Source organism: Phoxinus phoxinus, assembly GCF_949152265.1.
Source record: "Phoxinus phoxinus genome assembly, chromosome: 15".
Lineage (NCBI taxonomy): Eukaryota > Metazoa > Chordata > Actinopteri > Cypriniformes > Leuciscidae > Phoxinus > Phoxinus phoxinus.
This window is the reverse complement of record NC_136890.1, coordinates 30,997,245-31,013,838: the sequence shown is the minus strand read 5'-3', so window position 1 is coordinate 31,013,838 and position 16,594 is coordinate 30,997,245. Positions and strand designations below refer to the sequence as shown.

The 16,594-nt window shown below is 35.6% G+C and overlaps 1 protein-coding gene across 2 annotated transcripts in view; it reads right to left on the bottom strand.

Annotated features, from left to right (window-relative positions):
* dock5 (dedicator of cytokinesis 5) overlaps positions 1-16,594 on the bottom strand; it is a 60,639-nt gene continuing 44,045 nt past the window's right edge. For both annotated transcript variants that reach the window (XM_079637658.1, XM_079637659.1), the window contains exons 40-51: positions 16,453-16,594; positions 15,768-15,849; positions 15,591-15,675; positions 13,835-13,921; positions 12,553-12,729; positions 11,447-11,530; positions 10,307-10,444; positions 8,942-9,108; positions 4,704-4,848; positions 2,764-2,914; positions 1,829-1,950; positions 1-1,719 (exon numbers count right to left, since the gene is read on the bottom strand). In XM_079637658.1, coding sequence (XP_079493784.1) covers positions 1,618-1,719; positions 1,829-1,950; positions 2,764-2,914; positions 4,704-4,848; positions 8,942-9,108; positions 10,307-10,444; positions 11,447-11,530; positions 12,553-12,729; positions 13,835-13,921; positions 15,591-15,675; positions 15,768-15,849; positions 16,453-16,594 — 1,482 coding nt within the window. In that variant the 3' untranslated portion in view covers positions 1-1,617. The remainder of the gene's footprint in view (positions 1,720-1,828; positions 1,951-2,763; positions 2,915-4,703; positions 4,849-8,941; positions 9,109-10,306; positions 10,445-11,446; positions 11,531-12,552; positions 12,730-13,834; positions 13,922-15,590; positions 15,676-15,767; positions 15,850-16,452) is intronic.

Here is a 16,594-nt window from a genome sequence, read left to right as displayed (position 1 = left end):
CAGTTTGATTCAAGATTTTTATTCAAACTAGAGTGCAAAAATACTCAAATAACAGTTTCTGATTGGTTGTTGTCCATTGGCATTAACAGGCTTCTGCCTGCATGTGGAAAAACTGACAACTTTGGCCGCGAAAATAGAAATAATTACTTTAAAAACATGCATTACTAAACTGAAAATAGTGTTTGAATGTTGAAATGATCCAGGCCAGAATCCCAGTGGATTGTATTTTTGTTCAGAATGAACAAATTAATATAAAAAAAACACTAATTCATTAATTCAAATCTAATTTAAATTACAGTTTCAAGTTTAAATAATTCTGTAAAGAAATATTCTATATTTACACCTACAATCCCTTTATAAAAACATTGTTCTGGATTCCCTGGAATTTTGTGTAATTTCTATCACATTTGTTCTGAAAATGTCATGGTTTAATACAGAATGTACAAACCATTTCATTCAGAAATAGAATTTCCCATGTGCAAAAAAAAAAGTACAAAACTATGCAATCTTTATGCAAATTACCTTAATATAAGAACCCATTACAAACATCATTAATGCCATGTAGTTTTTACCCAGTGAACCTTAACTGTGAACTCTTGCTATTCTGATGTTTATACGTACTAACAAATTCATAACTGGAGCGCTGTATTCAAAAACATTACAATGAATAATTTACACATCCAAAGTTGCATTCTATCACAATGGAGGAGACAAATTTGGAATCACAAAATAAAAAACACATGAGAGCAAAAAATACAGTACACAAATACAACTTTCCCATACAGTGCACACACTACTGAAGTAATTCTGACTTGAGGTGCATGAACCAGCAAACCTTAGATACGACTTAGTGATCGCAAACCTTCCTAGCGCGTTTCATAGACGAGTATATGTTGATCCAAACAAGGGCCGTCCCAAGCATGGAGCGGACCGACCGGCCCCAGCTCCAAACTAAATGTGCTACGCTTCACCTAGGTGAGATTTAAGTGCTGACACATTCCTGAATTCAGTTTTTTGTATTTGCTAAAACTTGCATTATTAAACTGATTTAGTTCACAGGCTTTCTTAAATGTAAGGGGTTTTCCATTCAGTGAAAACACAAAGACGATCAAAAGTCTTTTCTTATTCCTTGGTTCAACAAGTTCAACTAGAAAAGTTTTAATTGCATGAATGCACAACTCAACACGTATGAGCAATGTGCAAAGTGAATATGTGCACAGAGTAAGTCAAAACTTCAATAACTTTAAATATCTCTTTTTATAAGGCACAGCTACAGGTCTAGATAAACTAATGAATCCAGTGGATGCGAGGCCGATTTGAACATTCAAACCAACCTTTGGTCACGTTCCTGCCCAGCAGTGATGAATAAATACATTTCTCAGTTCATTTCCAAATAAAAAAACAGCATTTTATCATAATTAAACTGCTGTTTTGCTACAAAAACAAAAAAAATGCAATGATAATCTTCAATCGAATTTTCATCACAAATCCCAGCTCAGAATATCGTATAAGAGGAGTAAGTACCGTTCAGATGTTTTTCCTCTAGAAATCCGACCCTCACAGCACGCAATAATATGAGACACGGGTACCGCGGGCGTCAGGAGATCCGGAGTGTCTTTATTGTGGATTGCTCTCATATGTTGAAACCATGGACTTGCGTGTTTTGGGTGGCGGCGGTGGAGGCTTGACTTCAGCTTTCGTCGGTAAAGGAGGCGTGAACTATGGGTCACAGAGGAAAAGATGATTATTTTCAGTCTGTCATTAAGATTTTAGGTCAAAATACAGATGCTAACTTTGTTCCACACAGACCATACATGGTGTGTCTCACCTCAGAAGTAGAGTTATAGATGCTCTCGCTCTCGTGAGGGTGTTTCTTGGGTGGCATTGGTGGGGGGGTGTTCGTGATGTCAGGTGTGCTGAAGTCACTCTCGCTCGGGAGACATGTATAACCTACGGGGAGGTGATCAATACGAGGTTTATTCATGGCAATACAGATGTGCCATGTCCTGGTTCGATCGTGATGATCTGTGTATTTATAGCATCATCCTTACATGCCTCTCTAGGAATGGTCGTTTGTTTAAAACTTTTGATCGCTGCATAATTCTCATATTTACATTTGTGTTATTCCAGTAGAAAGCACAATTAAATTGGTCAAAAGTCACCAATAAAATGTTTACATTGTTACAAATGATTCAAATAAATGCTAAATCTTGATCGTTTTATTCATTAAAAAAATGTATGAAATGTATCAAGGATTCCACACAAAAAATCCACAGCGGTTTTCAACATTGATAATAATCAGAAATGTTTCTTGAGCAGAATATTAGAAAGATTTCTGAAGGATCCAGTGACACTGAAGACTGGAGTAATGATGCTGAAAATTCTAATTGCCATCAAAGGAATACATGATATTTTAAAATATATTTAAATTTGTAACAATATTTCACAACCTTACAGTCTTTACTGTATTTCTAATCAAATAAATGCAGTCTTGGTAAACATAAGCAACTTCTTTCAAAAACAGTTAAAAATCTTACCAAGATCTGACTTTTGAATGCTTTTGTATTTTGAGAAACTTTTTATTTTTTAACATTACTGTAGTGGCACCATGGTATAGAGATATTAGCATACAGTAACACCATGTTTTGACATAGTTATTATCATATTTAAGCACTATGGTAAAGAAAACCCACAGATCAAGTAAAAAAAAGCCATACGTGTCCGTGTGTGTGTGTGTGTGTGTGTGTGTGTGTGTGTACTCACTCGAGCTGCGCGGTGTGTGTGGTGTGGCAGGCAGAGGGCTGAGTGGGTTGTGTAAACTCAAATTGGATGATTCTCCATGAAACAGCGACAGCGTGAGTCTCCGGTCCCCTATCGTCAGACTTTTCGGCCTTGGCTGCTTCTCCGGAGGAATCTGCCACCACACAGACAGCGCATCAAATGAATCATATCTCCAAATATTAGATTAGTCCATTTTATAAATGTCTACAACTCTACAATTTACTCCACTCAATCATTTGATTCACTATGAAACGATACAAATCAACGTCAAACAGATCGTGATCATGTTAACATCACAGAGTCATCGCATATAGGGCCAGATTCACTAAACAGGGAAAATTAGCATGAGAGCGCAGATGGCAGTGAAAAGCTCTTCTCGTGATCTACTGATGACGTGCAAATGAAAGAACACAGAGGCAGCGGGACCATTTCTATAATGACCAACGGAATCTACCAAGAGCAGTGCAAATTAGCATCTGGTTTAAGAAGGGCTTTTTTGGGCGTTAAATAATGGCCCAAATACCAGAAAATTGACAAACAAAAGACTCACTTCTCTTGGCTGAATAACTTTTGTAGCTTTAATAAGAATCCGTATATATTTAATTCATACAGTGAAAACTAAGCAGCGTTTTATTTTTTCATTTGATTATTCAGTTTCTGTTGTTAACTAAACCTAATGTAGGATACCCTGAAACCCTGAACCTGTGGTTTACACTGATGTTAAAATAACACTTCTTACGCTTCAGTAAAACACTGCTGTTCACTTTCAGAAGGTTTAGGGATGTTTTCTTGTCACAAAAAGAATGTGAAACACGTATGTAGGTTAAATCATTTTAAAGGTACACTGTGTAGGAATTTCTTCCATCTAGCGGTGAAATTTTATTTTACGTTGAAATGAATAGTGCTCTCCAGCTACTCGCTTTTTCAAATGCGTGTTGCAACTACGGTAGCCGTTATGTACCAAGAAGCTATGAACACAATAGCCCTTCGTCGAGTTTAACTATACATGTTCTAATGTTATGCTGCCTATATAATGAATTAAAATGAATTAAACAACCAAGCAATGAAAAAAAGCTTGTAATTTAGACCGTAACATTGACTTACCTGTCGAGAAGAAAGGAGGCAACTTCAACGTCCCTTTCAAAGTCTTTCTCCTTCATTAGCTCTTTCCAACTGGGTAAAGCTATCCCGTTATTTAACCTCGGTTTTTGAATTCGCCGGTCACGTTTCCTTTTAAATTAAAATTTGGCATTTCTCCTGTGGCTCGGCATAAGTATGATCCCGAATTCTTGTCCGTTTCTGCTGGTTTCAGTCACGTGACGCGTTGAGGTAGCCTAGTGCTTTTTGTCCCTCTCTGCAATTATAATTTTTCAAGATGGCGGAACGACATGGAAGCCTCTATAAACTTACCTGTCCCATGTAAATAAAGATAAGAAATTATTCGCTTACGAGGTAAGTCGGATCATTGGCAGAGGTAATTCTACACCATTGAGGATATATTTATGAATAAAGACATTGATTTTAGCTAATAAAATACTTAAATAAATAAACTGTCTGCACACTTTAGCAAATTTAATCACCAAGCTTTCGGTCAAACGACCATCCTCAGGGCAATGCTTAAAAAACTACACAGTGTACCTTTAAATATATTTTAAAGATAATTTAAGTTTGTTTTACACACTTTAAGCATTATCGTATCGCATATCACATTTTTCTTCAATATCGTGCAGCCCTACCCTATACATTGCCTTTTCGGTGCTAATTTTTCACTGCGTGTCTTTAGTAAACCCTGACAGTAGTTGTTTTTTAACGGCAAAAGAGGGTTTGCGCTGGCGCGAGCTGTAAGTGAATCTGGTCTTAAATGTTTAAAACTCCTCACTGACAGCCATGAACAGAAGAATGAATACAAAAGCTGACCGCACCTGGTCTGTGTCAGCGGGTCGCTCCAGTAAGACCTGAGACTTGCTCATGCTCCATTCCTTCCTGTTCTTCTTACTTATCCGATTATCTTCCTCTGAGCGGGACAGAACCGAAACCCTGCTGTCGCTCACGCGGGAGAGCAGCGAACTGAGAGAAAGAGAGACAATCAGATATGTGTGCACCTGTACAAATCCTCTGAGCATGTTGCCATGTATTACGCATTTGTGCAACAGCATTCTGCTTATGTATTACTTTAGTAATCTCAGGTCTATAGACGCATTCGACTACAAGTAAGCCACTCGTGGGTTGAGTGACGCAGAAGTAGAAACCTTCAGAAGTAAAAAACTATGTCTATGCAATTATTCTTGGGAGATTCTTCAGAGATCTTTGACGTATTCTCCCAGCTGCCTGTCTTGGTAATTGCTACTTATATGATATACGTACTTCATTGACATTTCAATAAAAGCACATCTGCTAAAAACAGAAATATAAATGTTAACATAAGATACATATGTATAAATATCAATGGATATTAACGGAAGTTAAGTAAACCAAAGATGTTCACACATAAAATGGAAACATCGAGTATAACTGCTTCTGACTAACATGAAAAATTCACAATACAACAGTACAAACATTATAAAACATTCAATCATGAAGTTTGAACACACACAGAAGGAAACATTAAGAGTTTGAAAACTTCTCCACTCTTCACTTTTATGACATGAACAAGTTTATGGATTTAGTTCTAAAACTGTTTATGTCATTCTGAAACAGTTTGAGCAACACATTTTAGCACAGATTATTTTATAAATCTTTCACAATGTACTTCATTTTGAATTTCCGAATCACAATGTCGATTCATTCCATGTCATAGCCGACAACCAATAAAATGACAGATTTTAAGTGAATATTATGGAGCCAAGTACATGACATGCGGGGAAAAGACATACTATATCGTAGCAACAAATTCCCTTGGTTTATTAATTTCTTCCCTCGTTTTGCTAAATTGTGGCCATGTTGTAATAATTCGTTCCAATGTTTTAGTTCAATCAAAGCAAACTAGTACAACACGGCTAACCACTTACTAAAACGTGGGAACAAATTAAGATTGTGGGAACGATTTCTTAAAGGGCACCTATTATGGAATTTTGAAATTTACCTTTCATGTAGTGTGTAACATAGATCTAAGTGAACAAAAACATCCTGCAAAGTTTGAAATATGAAAGTGCACCGTATATAAAGTTATTGTCTTTCAAAAGTGAGAGTCGACTCTGAGTCATTTTTATGAATCGTTAGAAGACCGAAGCTTTTTCTCTGACTAGATGACGTCAACTTGTCAAGTTATTTGAATATGATACGCCCACTTATTGCGCTCCAAGGCCAGGGAAAACATCAGGGCGACGAGACGCTGTGTTCTGAAGTGCGGCTCAAAAGCCAACTTTTTTCATCTGCCCAAGGAGGAGCATTTGAAGACTAAGTGGCAACAATTCATATATACAACTATACCACAGAAGTATAGTCCGAGCCTTGTGCTTTGTTCGCGTCATTTTGAAGACGATTGCTTTTTAAATGCACTCAAACTTGGATTCGCGAGCCGGCTGATATTGAAGGAAGGTTCAGTTCCAAGTGTATTTGCATCAGCTTCCTCCTCCGTTTCACAACCTGTAAGTGTTATTAATAATTGTTGCTTTTATGTTTTATGTAGCATGCTTCATAATTATTTTGTTTGTTGTGTAATCACCGTTTAGCTTCTAGGTCTTCAATGACAATTGTATTGAGATATGTGAAGTGTTTGTCGTTGTTTTCGGAGTTGTCTAAAGAATAGAGTAATACCTCGTAGTAACGTAACTGCATTTTTTTATTGTAAAAACGTTATGTTTATGCATCGGGCTAATGCAAACAAAGACTGATTGTGCTTTTATAATATGAACTCTGGGCTATGCTCGCTAACATAACATTAAATTCTTTATCTTATTTTTCGTTTTTTACTACAAACTATAAAGCAGTGGACTATAATCATTATTATGATACAATTTAATTGATAAAAGCATCATTGTACTCCGTGTTAAAAATAAACACTGCTGGGTCATCTGACCAATCAACGCAGATTAGCGTCGCGCAAAGGAGGGGTTTGAAAAACGAGTCGTTGAACGAATCATTTGGGAGTCGGTGAGCAAATCAGGTAAAAATAAATGCATATTATACGAAAACAAAAGTGTTTTTTGTCATTGCATGCATGTAAAACTGTTGTTGGGGACTCCCACAACAACATTAGGAACATTTTAAATGTCATAATAGGTGCCCTTTAATTTGCGGCCATACAAGTAAAACTAGAAAAATTTTAATATCGTGCAAAAGTTCATTCATTTCAGTAATTCAACTTAAAAGGTGAAACTAATATATTATATAAACTCATTACATGCAAAGTGAGATATTTCAAGCCTTTATTTGTTATAATTTTGATGATTATGGCTTACAGCTTATGAAAACCCCAAATTCAAAATTAGATTATTGTGAAAAGGTTTGCATAGCTGTAAGCCATAATCATCAAAATTATAACAAATAGAGGCTTGAAATATCTCACTTTGCATGTAATGAGTCTATATTATATATATTAGTTTCACCTTTTAAGTTGAATTACTGAAATAAATGAACTTTTGCTTTTGAGTTCTGTATATACTGTCATGTGCTCCATACTATTTTGCCGAATACATTAAAAATACAACAACAAAAAATGTAATTCTATAGTTTTAAAGGCTGAAAGGGAATTAAGCCATAGCAACATAATAAAGTATGAATAATGGATATTGACTTAGAGATTTGGTAAAGATTACATGTACAAAACTATAAGTGTTTTTTACGTGATCATCAGCTAAATGTAAAAACAGGGGAAATGAACATGCAATTAAATATCTAATCAGCCAATATATCCAATATCAACCACTAAAAATGTAATGTTTCTGTTAACACAACCTTTCATACAATATCTAAGTAATGCAACAAAAAAAACACTTTCAAAGAAATATCTAGGATAGGAAACGCGTGTTAATGTTGGATGTAAAGACAACCTATGTAAAACAGTCTTTGCTTTGTGATTAAAATACTTAATAATTGATGTGAAGCTAAAATTAACTAAACTGAATTCTAAAGGTCAGACTCAGAGCGAGGGGAAATGGTCATAAAAACTAAATTATTGACTGTTTTGGCACAAAAAAAACTTGCCTAGCATTATAAGTGGACCTCAGGGGAAATAAGAATTAATAAGAATTATTTACCAAGAACATTTTCTAAATAAAGCAGCACACGCTCGGATGACATCAAACGATGCATAAAGTGACAGGGAAAGAAAAACAGAAACTGCACTTTTCATGTTCGTTCCGACTAAGCATCATTCATCCACAATAATGATTTTCCAGAAAGAAAACATTTATAGGCAAGTGTGATGACCAGTTAGGAATTTAGAACAATTTCATCTGCAAATACTTGAGGGAAAACAAGCAGGTTGTCATTTACAGATTTTTTTACAGATTTGAGGCAAGATTTTTGTTTTTAAAGGGATGGTTCGGAGTAATTTCAACCTGCAATTTCTTTGCATCATGACCTCGAGCCAGACCTTTTACGGGCTTTTCCCAAATCACAAAAGTGACCTCGACGTCCGGGTTAGCGGTAGCATAAGCCATCAGGCAAGTGTTATTTAAATAAACTCCTAATCTACTTACAAACTTTCCAATGCCTCGTTTTATGAGTACAGAACATATTTGTACTACTGTAGAAGTTTGGTACTATTCTGGACATTATTAGTGGGGTAATTTATAAGATACAACCTTCGGATCCATTAGCGCCTGCACTAAACCATTCGGCTGATATCTCTAAATAAATTCTAACTTTAATCATGTTCGACCGAGAGAAAAAAAGCTTCTGGTGTTTGGCGCGAGGTCATGGTGCAAAGGACCCTAGGTTGAAATTACTCCGAACCATCCCTTTAATCTAAATTATTGGGGAGTTAATGGTAATTATGGACTTGTTTAACGAGAACCCACTTAACCAGCACATAAAAGAACCGATTAAACATGGAGGTTAAACCGGATTAACGTCATGTTTGTCCACTAGCAGAGGCATAATTACATGGGAAACCGAATCATTCCATGACCACGGGAACTCTGTCCAGCGATAAACGAGCCCTCAGTGCGCTGCTGATAATGAGGACGCTTATTTCTATGAACGAGAGAATACTGACTCCTGGGATGCAGGCCTGGAGGAGTTTCCGTCTGAGGAGCCTGAGCCGCTGGAGTGTCCCGAGGAGGCGTTCGAGATGGTGGACATCCGTCTGAGCGTGGACGACATGATGTATGGCATCACCATCGACCCCACACGACTCTTTTTCTTTTCCGTCAGAGAGCAGGGCTGGAGATACAGAAAACAAGCAAACATGTTTTTATTCATATCATGACTTGAATCTCACTGACCTCTATAGTAATTCAACTCTTAACTTTTAGTATTTATTCCATAAATGTGAATTTAGCACCATTACCGGTAGGTCTTCTCAATTAAAGTGATGTAATTTCATCCCACCCAGCAAGATTTATATATATATAATAATACTTATCACTTTTAAAGTAATAAATGTATATATAATAATTGCAAATAATACTTTTATTCAGCAAGGACGTATTAAATTGACCAAAAGTGACGTTAAAGACATTTATAATGTTACAAACATTTCTATTTGAAATAAATACTGTTTCTATTGAACTTTTTTTATTCATCAAAGAACCCTGAAAAAAATTGTATCATGGTTTCCACAAAAAAATACTGTTTTAACTGTTGATTATAACATTGATAACAATAAGAAATGTTTCTTGAGCAGCAAATCAGCATATTAGAATGATTTCTGAAGGATCATGTGACACTGAAGACTGGAGTAATGATGCAGAAAATTCTATAAATTACAATCAAATAGAAAGGGTTATTTAAAATTTTAATAATATTTCACTATTTTTACTGTATTTTTGATTAAATAAATGCATAAATCGTGTGCACAGGAGACCCAAATCTTTTGAAGGGTAGTGTAAATCTATGGGATTTTTGCTTAGTAAAGTACTAGCACGCTTCTGCACAAGTCATTCATGTATTTAGGGGAAAAGATAAGGGACAAGTTATGTGTCATCTAATAAGAACTGTGCTTACTTATAGTCAATTGGGATGGCAGAACTATGTTTAACATCAAAACAATGATATACTTCACCTTTAAGCTATTCTTTCTTTTTGGGGACCAACCTTGTGGCGTACACAAAGATAAATATCTTAATAAAGAGACTGGAAAGTGCAGGTTTTGTGGGGACCAAATAAACCTGCAAGTATAGCAAAAACCTGACACACAAAGACAAATATCACTTCATCGAAGCAGATACGTCCTCCTCTTGTGGTCTACGGTTTCACGAAAATGAACCTTGATGAGTCTTAGCTGATTTCAAATCTCCTTCAAAGTGATTGTTAGACAATATCCCGTATGAATCATTTCATCAGATCTGAAACATTGCAACCCAAAAACACGCTGTTAGAAACGGTCTCTTCTCAATAGAGTCATGTTTGTCAGACTCACGAGAGTAATGACGCCGTAGAGCTTCTCCACTTTGGCACGCAGGTCCTGGAAGCAGGAGACGATTCTGTTGTGAAGGGGTTTGAGCTGCTCCGTGGATTTCTCTCCGTGGATCCGAATTCCCTCATCAAGCAATGGGACCTGAGATGGAATAGACATTAAAGCATTTTCAACATTGAAAATGTAACACTGAATGGATCACTTTGATGCTTTTTCAGTACCTGGTTTTAATATGACAAAACATACAGTGCAACTACAAATGTGTAGATGGTTTTTACCGTATAAATGGTTTCAAAGCTAATTGAAATTTAGATTATTTTTTTTATGAGATTACTTTCATCAAGTAATTTAATACATTTAATTATCTAAAGATATTTGATTATCTAAAAACAGGCAGTTCCACATGATATACACTAGCATTCAAAAGTTTTGGGGTCAATAAGATTTTGTTTAAAGAAATGAATAGGTTCATTCAACAGGGATGCATTAAATTGATCAAAAGTGACTGTAAAAATATACATAATGTTAAAAAAATGACTTTCGAACTTTTGAACTTTCTATTAATCAAAGGATCACGGTTTCCACATTAATATTAAGCAGCACTAATGCTTTACTGTATTTTTTATCAAATAAATGCAGCCTTGGTGAGAATAAAATAAAATAAAATTTCAAAAACATGAAAAATTCTTAACAACCACAAACATTTGAACGATAATGTAAATACATTTAGATCATATAATTTATATATACAGTTGTGGTCAGAATTATTTGTACCCCTGGTAAATATGAGCAAAGATGGCTCTAAAAATAAATCTGCATTGTTTATTCTTTTGATATTTCATTAAAAAAAATTCACAAAAATCTAACCTTTGATTAAAGTAAAAGAATTGAAAGTCACATAATGAAATAAATACTTTTCTCCAAAACACAATCAGGGCAATCATTATTTTACTTTTATAGAATTTTTTGAATAAAATATCAAAAGGATAAACAATGCAGATTTATTTGATCATATTTTCCAGGGGTGCAAATAATTCTCTATACATAGTTAACATGGTATGTGGTCATATCTCCCACTTCTATGTGAATAATCGGAGTATTGTGTGAATGGTTAAACACAACACAGATCTGCAGAAGTGTCACCTGCAATGCAATCAGGTGTTTTAAGACTTCAATGCGTTCCAGGTGGTCGGGGTTCTTCTTCATGTAGGCGTCTGTGAAAAACGCCTGAGGAGTGAAACAAAAATTTCAATTAGGATCAGCCGGTGCTCCAGCAGACCGAACGCCTCGAGACACACATCAATCTTTCATATCTGACCAGGACTAAAGGTACAGAGCAACTCTTGAACACATCCGACTGATTTAGCCGAGTATTATCAGGGTGCTAGCTTGATTTCTTTTGGTTAAAAATTAATAGAATCAAAAATACAAAAAAGGTGTGCACATCCCAAACCTTTATTGGGCTCAGGTGCAGAAGAAAAAAACGACAATCATAGAAGTAAGAAGAGTAATGTCCGCACACTGGGCGTACAGCTCTGAAATTAAAGGCAGGGTAGGCGATTTGCTCCAGAAACATTTTTTGTTATGCTGGTTGAAAGTCTCTTCACATCCTGATAGCAATCACTAAGTCTAAATGTATATATGTATATATATCATCTGTGGAAGGCGTAGGACCATAAAATGTTCATCCGAATTCAATGATATGATGTCCGTCAGCGTATGAATTTCCATATCTTTGCGCACCTGTTCGCGCAGACATCACACGTCATCAGCGCGATTCATGCTATGCAGAGTTAGACAGACGTCAGTCACCGAGCGCCGCAAACGAAACCGCAGCCGCATTTTACAGTTTCTCCAGAACAAAACAACCAGCTTATGCTGCGTTCACACCATAACTACTGGGATTTGGAAGAGATGGAAACCAGTGACGTTATACTCGGAGCGGTTCGTGACTTGAATTAATGCGTTTCAGTGGCAACACTATCAACGTCGAAATGAATCTGCAGCAGTCAGGTGGTACAGGTCAGTTTATGTTCATTATTATTGTAATGTTATGTGCCTTGAGACATGATGTAGTTTAACTCACGCTCCCTGCTGTGCACATTTATGTGTTTTGAAGGAGGCGTGGCATTGGAGACACTTTGAAGGGAGGATGGGATCTCGCTCGCTATTGCAAGCCTCTCTGAAAATTGCCTACACTTCCCTTTATAGAAGTAGCAAAAGAGAAGAAACAGGGGAGAAAGACTGACCTTCTCATAGTTGGAAAAGCCGCCCATGACAGCCGGGTCCACGATTCCATTGAGCATCATGGAGAGCGGGTGCACAGGAAGTGAGCGGTCACACGCCTGCTGCTGTACCAGATTACTCAGCTTCTCATTGGCCAGCTCCATGGTTTCTATCGCGTTGTCCAAAGGGCTGATCTCTTCCTACAAACGAGAGACAATATGAGACCGATGGAGAGATCAGATCTGATTATGATCATACACTACCATTTTTTGAAAGAAATTCATATTTTTATTCAGCAAGGATGGATTAAATTGATCAAAAGTGGCAGTAAAGACATTTATAATGTTACCAAAAAAAAAAAGGATTTCAAATCTTTTGAACTTTCTATTTATCAAAGATCTTCAAAAAATGTATCACGGTTACAACAAAAATATAACTATAAATATTATGCTTAAAATATTAAGTAGCACAACTGTTTTCAACATTGATAATAATAATCGATGTTTCTTGAGCAGCAAATCAGCACATTAGAATGATTTCTGAAGGATCATTTGACTAAAGACTGGAGCACTATAATAAATTACATTTTTAAATATATTCAAAAAGAAAACAGCTATTTAATAAAATTGGGTTACACTTTATTTCATATAGTCCACTTTAGGCATTCTACAAACTATAAGTAACTTTGCAACTACCTCTCATTAGAGTATTAGTACACTGTAGTAAATTGTTAGTAGACTGTTAGGTTAGGATTAGAATAAGTTAATAAGTTAATTAAGTTTAAAAGTAATTTATTAAGTTAATCAGTATAAGTCGACATGTACTTGCAAAGTGAATTATGTCTAAAGTGGACTGTCAAAATAAAGTGTTAATCTCTCTAAATATTCTCTGTTTTACTGTATTTTTTAAATAAATAAATGCAGTCTTGGTGAACAAAAGTCCCCAAACTTTTGAGAATGACATAAATTGGCATATATTGAAACCGGAATATCACAAAGGCTTGTAGGAGGGCTATTTTAATCTATGCCAGTAAGCAAAATCCTAGCAACACACAAGCATCACATATTTTCTCCAGTAAAAATCTACTCGGTTAATATTACATCAGCAGAAACATATTTCAGAAAAAGTCGCAATTTGATGAAAGACTATGAAGACAATAACATGCACCGATTAACACATTAAGGGGCATTTGAAGAAAGGTGAAAAGGGTTCATTTTGATGTAATGTTATCTTTTGTTAATAGGCAAGTATTCAGATTTCAGACGTTTTGGTTTTAGAGTATTTCGAGAAGGACGAGTTACTCACCACAGACATGGATTTCACTTCAAACCACTTGAGGATTCCTGGAAAGCGGTATGCTGTAATAAAAGTGGTCCTGTCGATCCACATGGTCTGTGAGGTCAAAGGAAGAGAGGCACATTTACACAGAGGGGTAACAGGTTCTCAAGGGTAATCACCCCCATTTATGAATAATTATATAGAACTGAACTACAGGTTATTGTACCACCTAGAAACTAGTGAAATGTAGTCTCACAGAATCACAACATTCAAGATTACTGACAATAAAGCTGATTATTCAGTATTAGTGAGTGGCAACATTCTTTTAAAAGTTTAATTAGGCATCTAAATCATTATCATCATCAGGTGGTTGACAATCTGAACATTTTTAAAGAGGACCTATTAAGCCTTGATTTGGTTTTTGGCATCTACTAGAATAGGTTTTATGCTTTAACAACAGAAAAGTCTGTCAGTAACGCTCTGTTTGGTTCCTGTCTCTATGAAGCCCCTCCTTCCAAAAACCATAGTGTGCTCTGATTGGTCGGCTGGACCAGTGTGTTGTGATTGGTCTGTGAGTTTCAACACACTACTAACGCAACTCAACCAGGCTTCGCACCCTTTTTTTGTGTGTGAATGCCTTGGATGAGAATTATTTAAATGAGGAATATTGTGACGTGTTTGTTCCCGGAAGAAAACTCAAGACTACAATGGAAGCGTTTCAGGGAGTTCAGAAACAGTGCGCACTGATATAGAGAAGAACTCCCTTTTTATGCTCAAACAGCAACATTACATACTAAACAAAGTAAAAAAACAATAATAATAGGAGCCCTTTAAATATGCAACCAGTTAAACTGAAGATTAAACTGTGTGTTTGCTGGGGAGGGGGGAGACAGAGAGTAAATGGGCTGATGGCCTCCCCGTTTCTGTTTTTGCAAACCTGTTTGTTTGTAATTATGATTGACATAATTTTATCCATAATCCTGTGAAATTTGTATTTTAAAATCATTTTTTTAAATGTGTCATACCTGCCCAGGGACCACAGGTGGAAATTAGCAATTGTTGCTAACCTGTCCCAAGACATATTCTCTTGTTTAACAAGTTTAATGTTTATTTGTGCATTGTTACCGTTTCAAATAAAATAATTTCCATTCCATTCCATTAAATGACTGCTTTTAAATGATTTATTTTCAGTCATTTGTGATTATAATATATGGATTTTTTTGTATCATTTCATAGAGATTGCATATAAAAGGTTTTAAACCAATTAATACTGAGCATAAGATAGTACTAGAAATATTTGTATTCACTTTTACTACAATTTTTATATTGTCTTTTTTCCAAGAAACATAGATGTTAGAATGTCCAAGCAGCTTTTTACAAAACGTGAATAAAAAAAATGAGTAATTTTTACTGCCAAGCTTTAAAGACAACATAATAACACTAATGTCTTTAAACTATTCCTTTAACATTTCATTCATTTTAATGACTCGGAAATAACAGGTTTGCCATGCCTGTGAGATCCCTGCATTCATTTCCTTGGTTGCAAATCACAAACAATCTTGATGAAAACCATCAGTCACTCACTCACGGGGTTTGAGCTTGACACTCAAACTAAAGCTTGCAAAACAGTTTTGACAAGGTTAAAAAAATGTATAATGTCAACAATGTTGAAATAAAAATGTCAGTAATTTAATCTGAAATCATCTTTTTCATGCACCATAAATACCCTCATATAATGGGTCAGTCTCAGCGATTCAATATTTGATCAATGTTTGCAACTTACGGCAAACTCGTTGTCAGGATCTTTTTCTCCTTTCCTGAACGGTCTTGAATACTGGAACTTGTCCACCTCGTTCGTCCTGTAGTAACTGAGAAGAAAAGCAGAAGGAAAATAAGATCTATAACAGCATTATTTAAAATAGATTTGAATTGTGACAAGGGCGTTGATTCAATTTCATACTTGAGGATTTGTTCAGGAACTCCCTTGTCCTTGAACTGTGAAGGTAAAGTTAGGACAGGCTTCACCGTAAAACACTGAATATCTGCAGGGGATCAATTAAAGGTAGAAAACTGTTCACATTCACTTCATTTGGTCCAAAAAAGCATTTGGACACAATACTGATTTAATGTGAGGCACATTCACTACCGTTCAAAAGTCTGGGGTTGGTAAGATTTTTGTTTAATATCTTTGTAAAAACTCTCTTACCAAGGCTGCATTTATTTGTTCAAAAACACAGTAAAACTGTAATATTGTGAAATGTTATTACAATATAAAACAATTGTTTTCTATTTGAATATATTGTAAACAGTAATTTATTAATCATTACTCCAGTCTTCAGTGTCACATGATTCTTCAGAAATCATTCTAATTTGATTTGCTAATAACATTTCTTATTATTATCAATGTTGAAAACATTTTTGTGGAAACCATGACATTTTTTTCAGGATTCTTTGATGCATAAAAACTTTGGTAACATTATAAACGTCTTTACTGTCACCCCAAACCTTTAAATGTTACTATATTTAATTTAACAGTACAGTTTTTAAAACATAAAACAAACCCATAAATCTTAAAATTCCACAGAATTTAGCCAACAAAAAAAGCTTTAACATCAGTATCTTGCTGGGTTAAAGGTCAAGGATACGTTGACCGGGTGAGTTCGAGATGTTGTCACCAGGGGGCGATGTGCTGGTTATCTTCACTGCATTGGGAAACTGAGACATCAGCTTGAGGTTAAAGTCTTCCAGCCACTCATACTCTTTACCACGGTAAATGAACATTTTGTT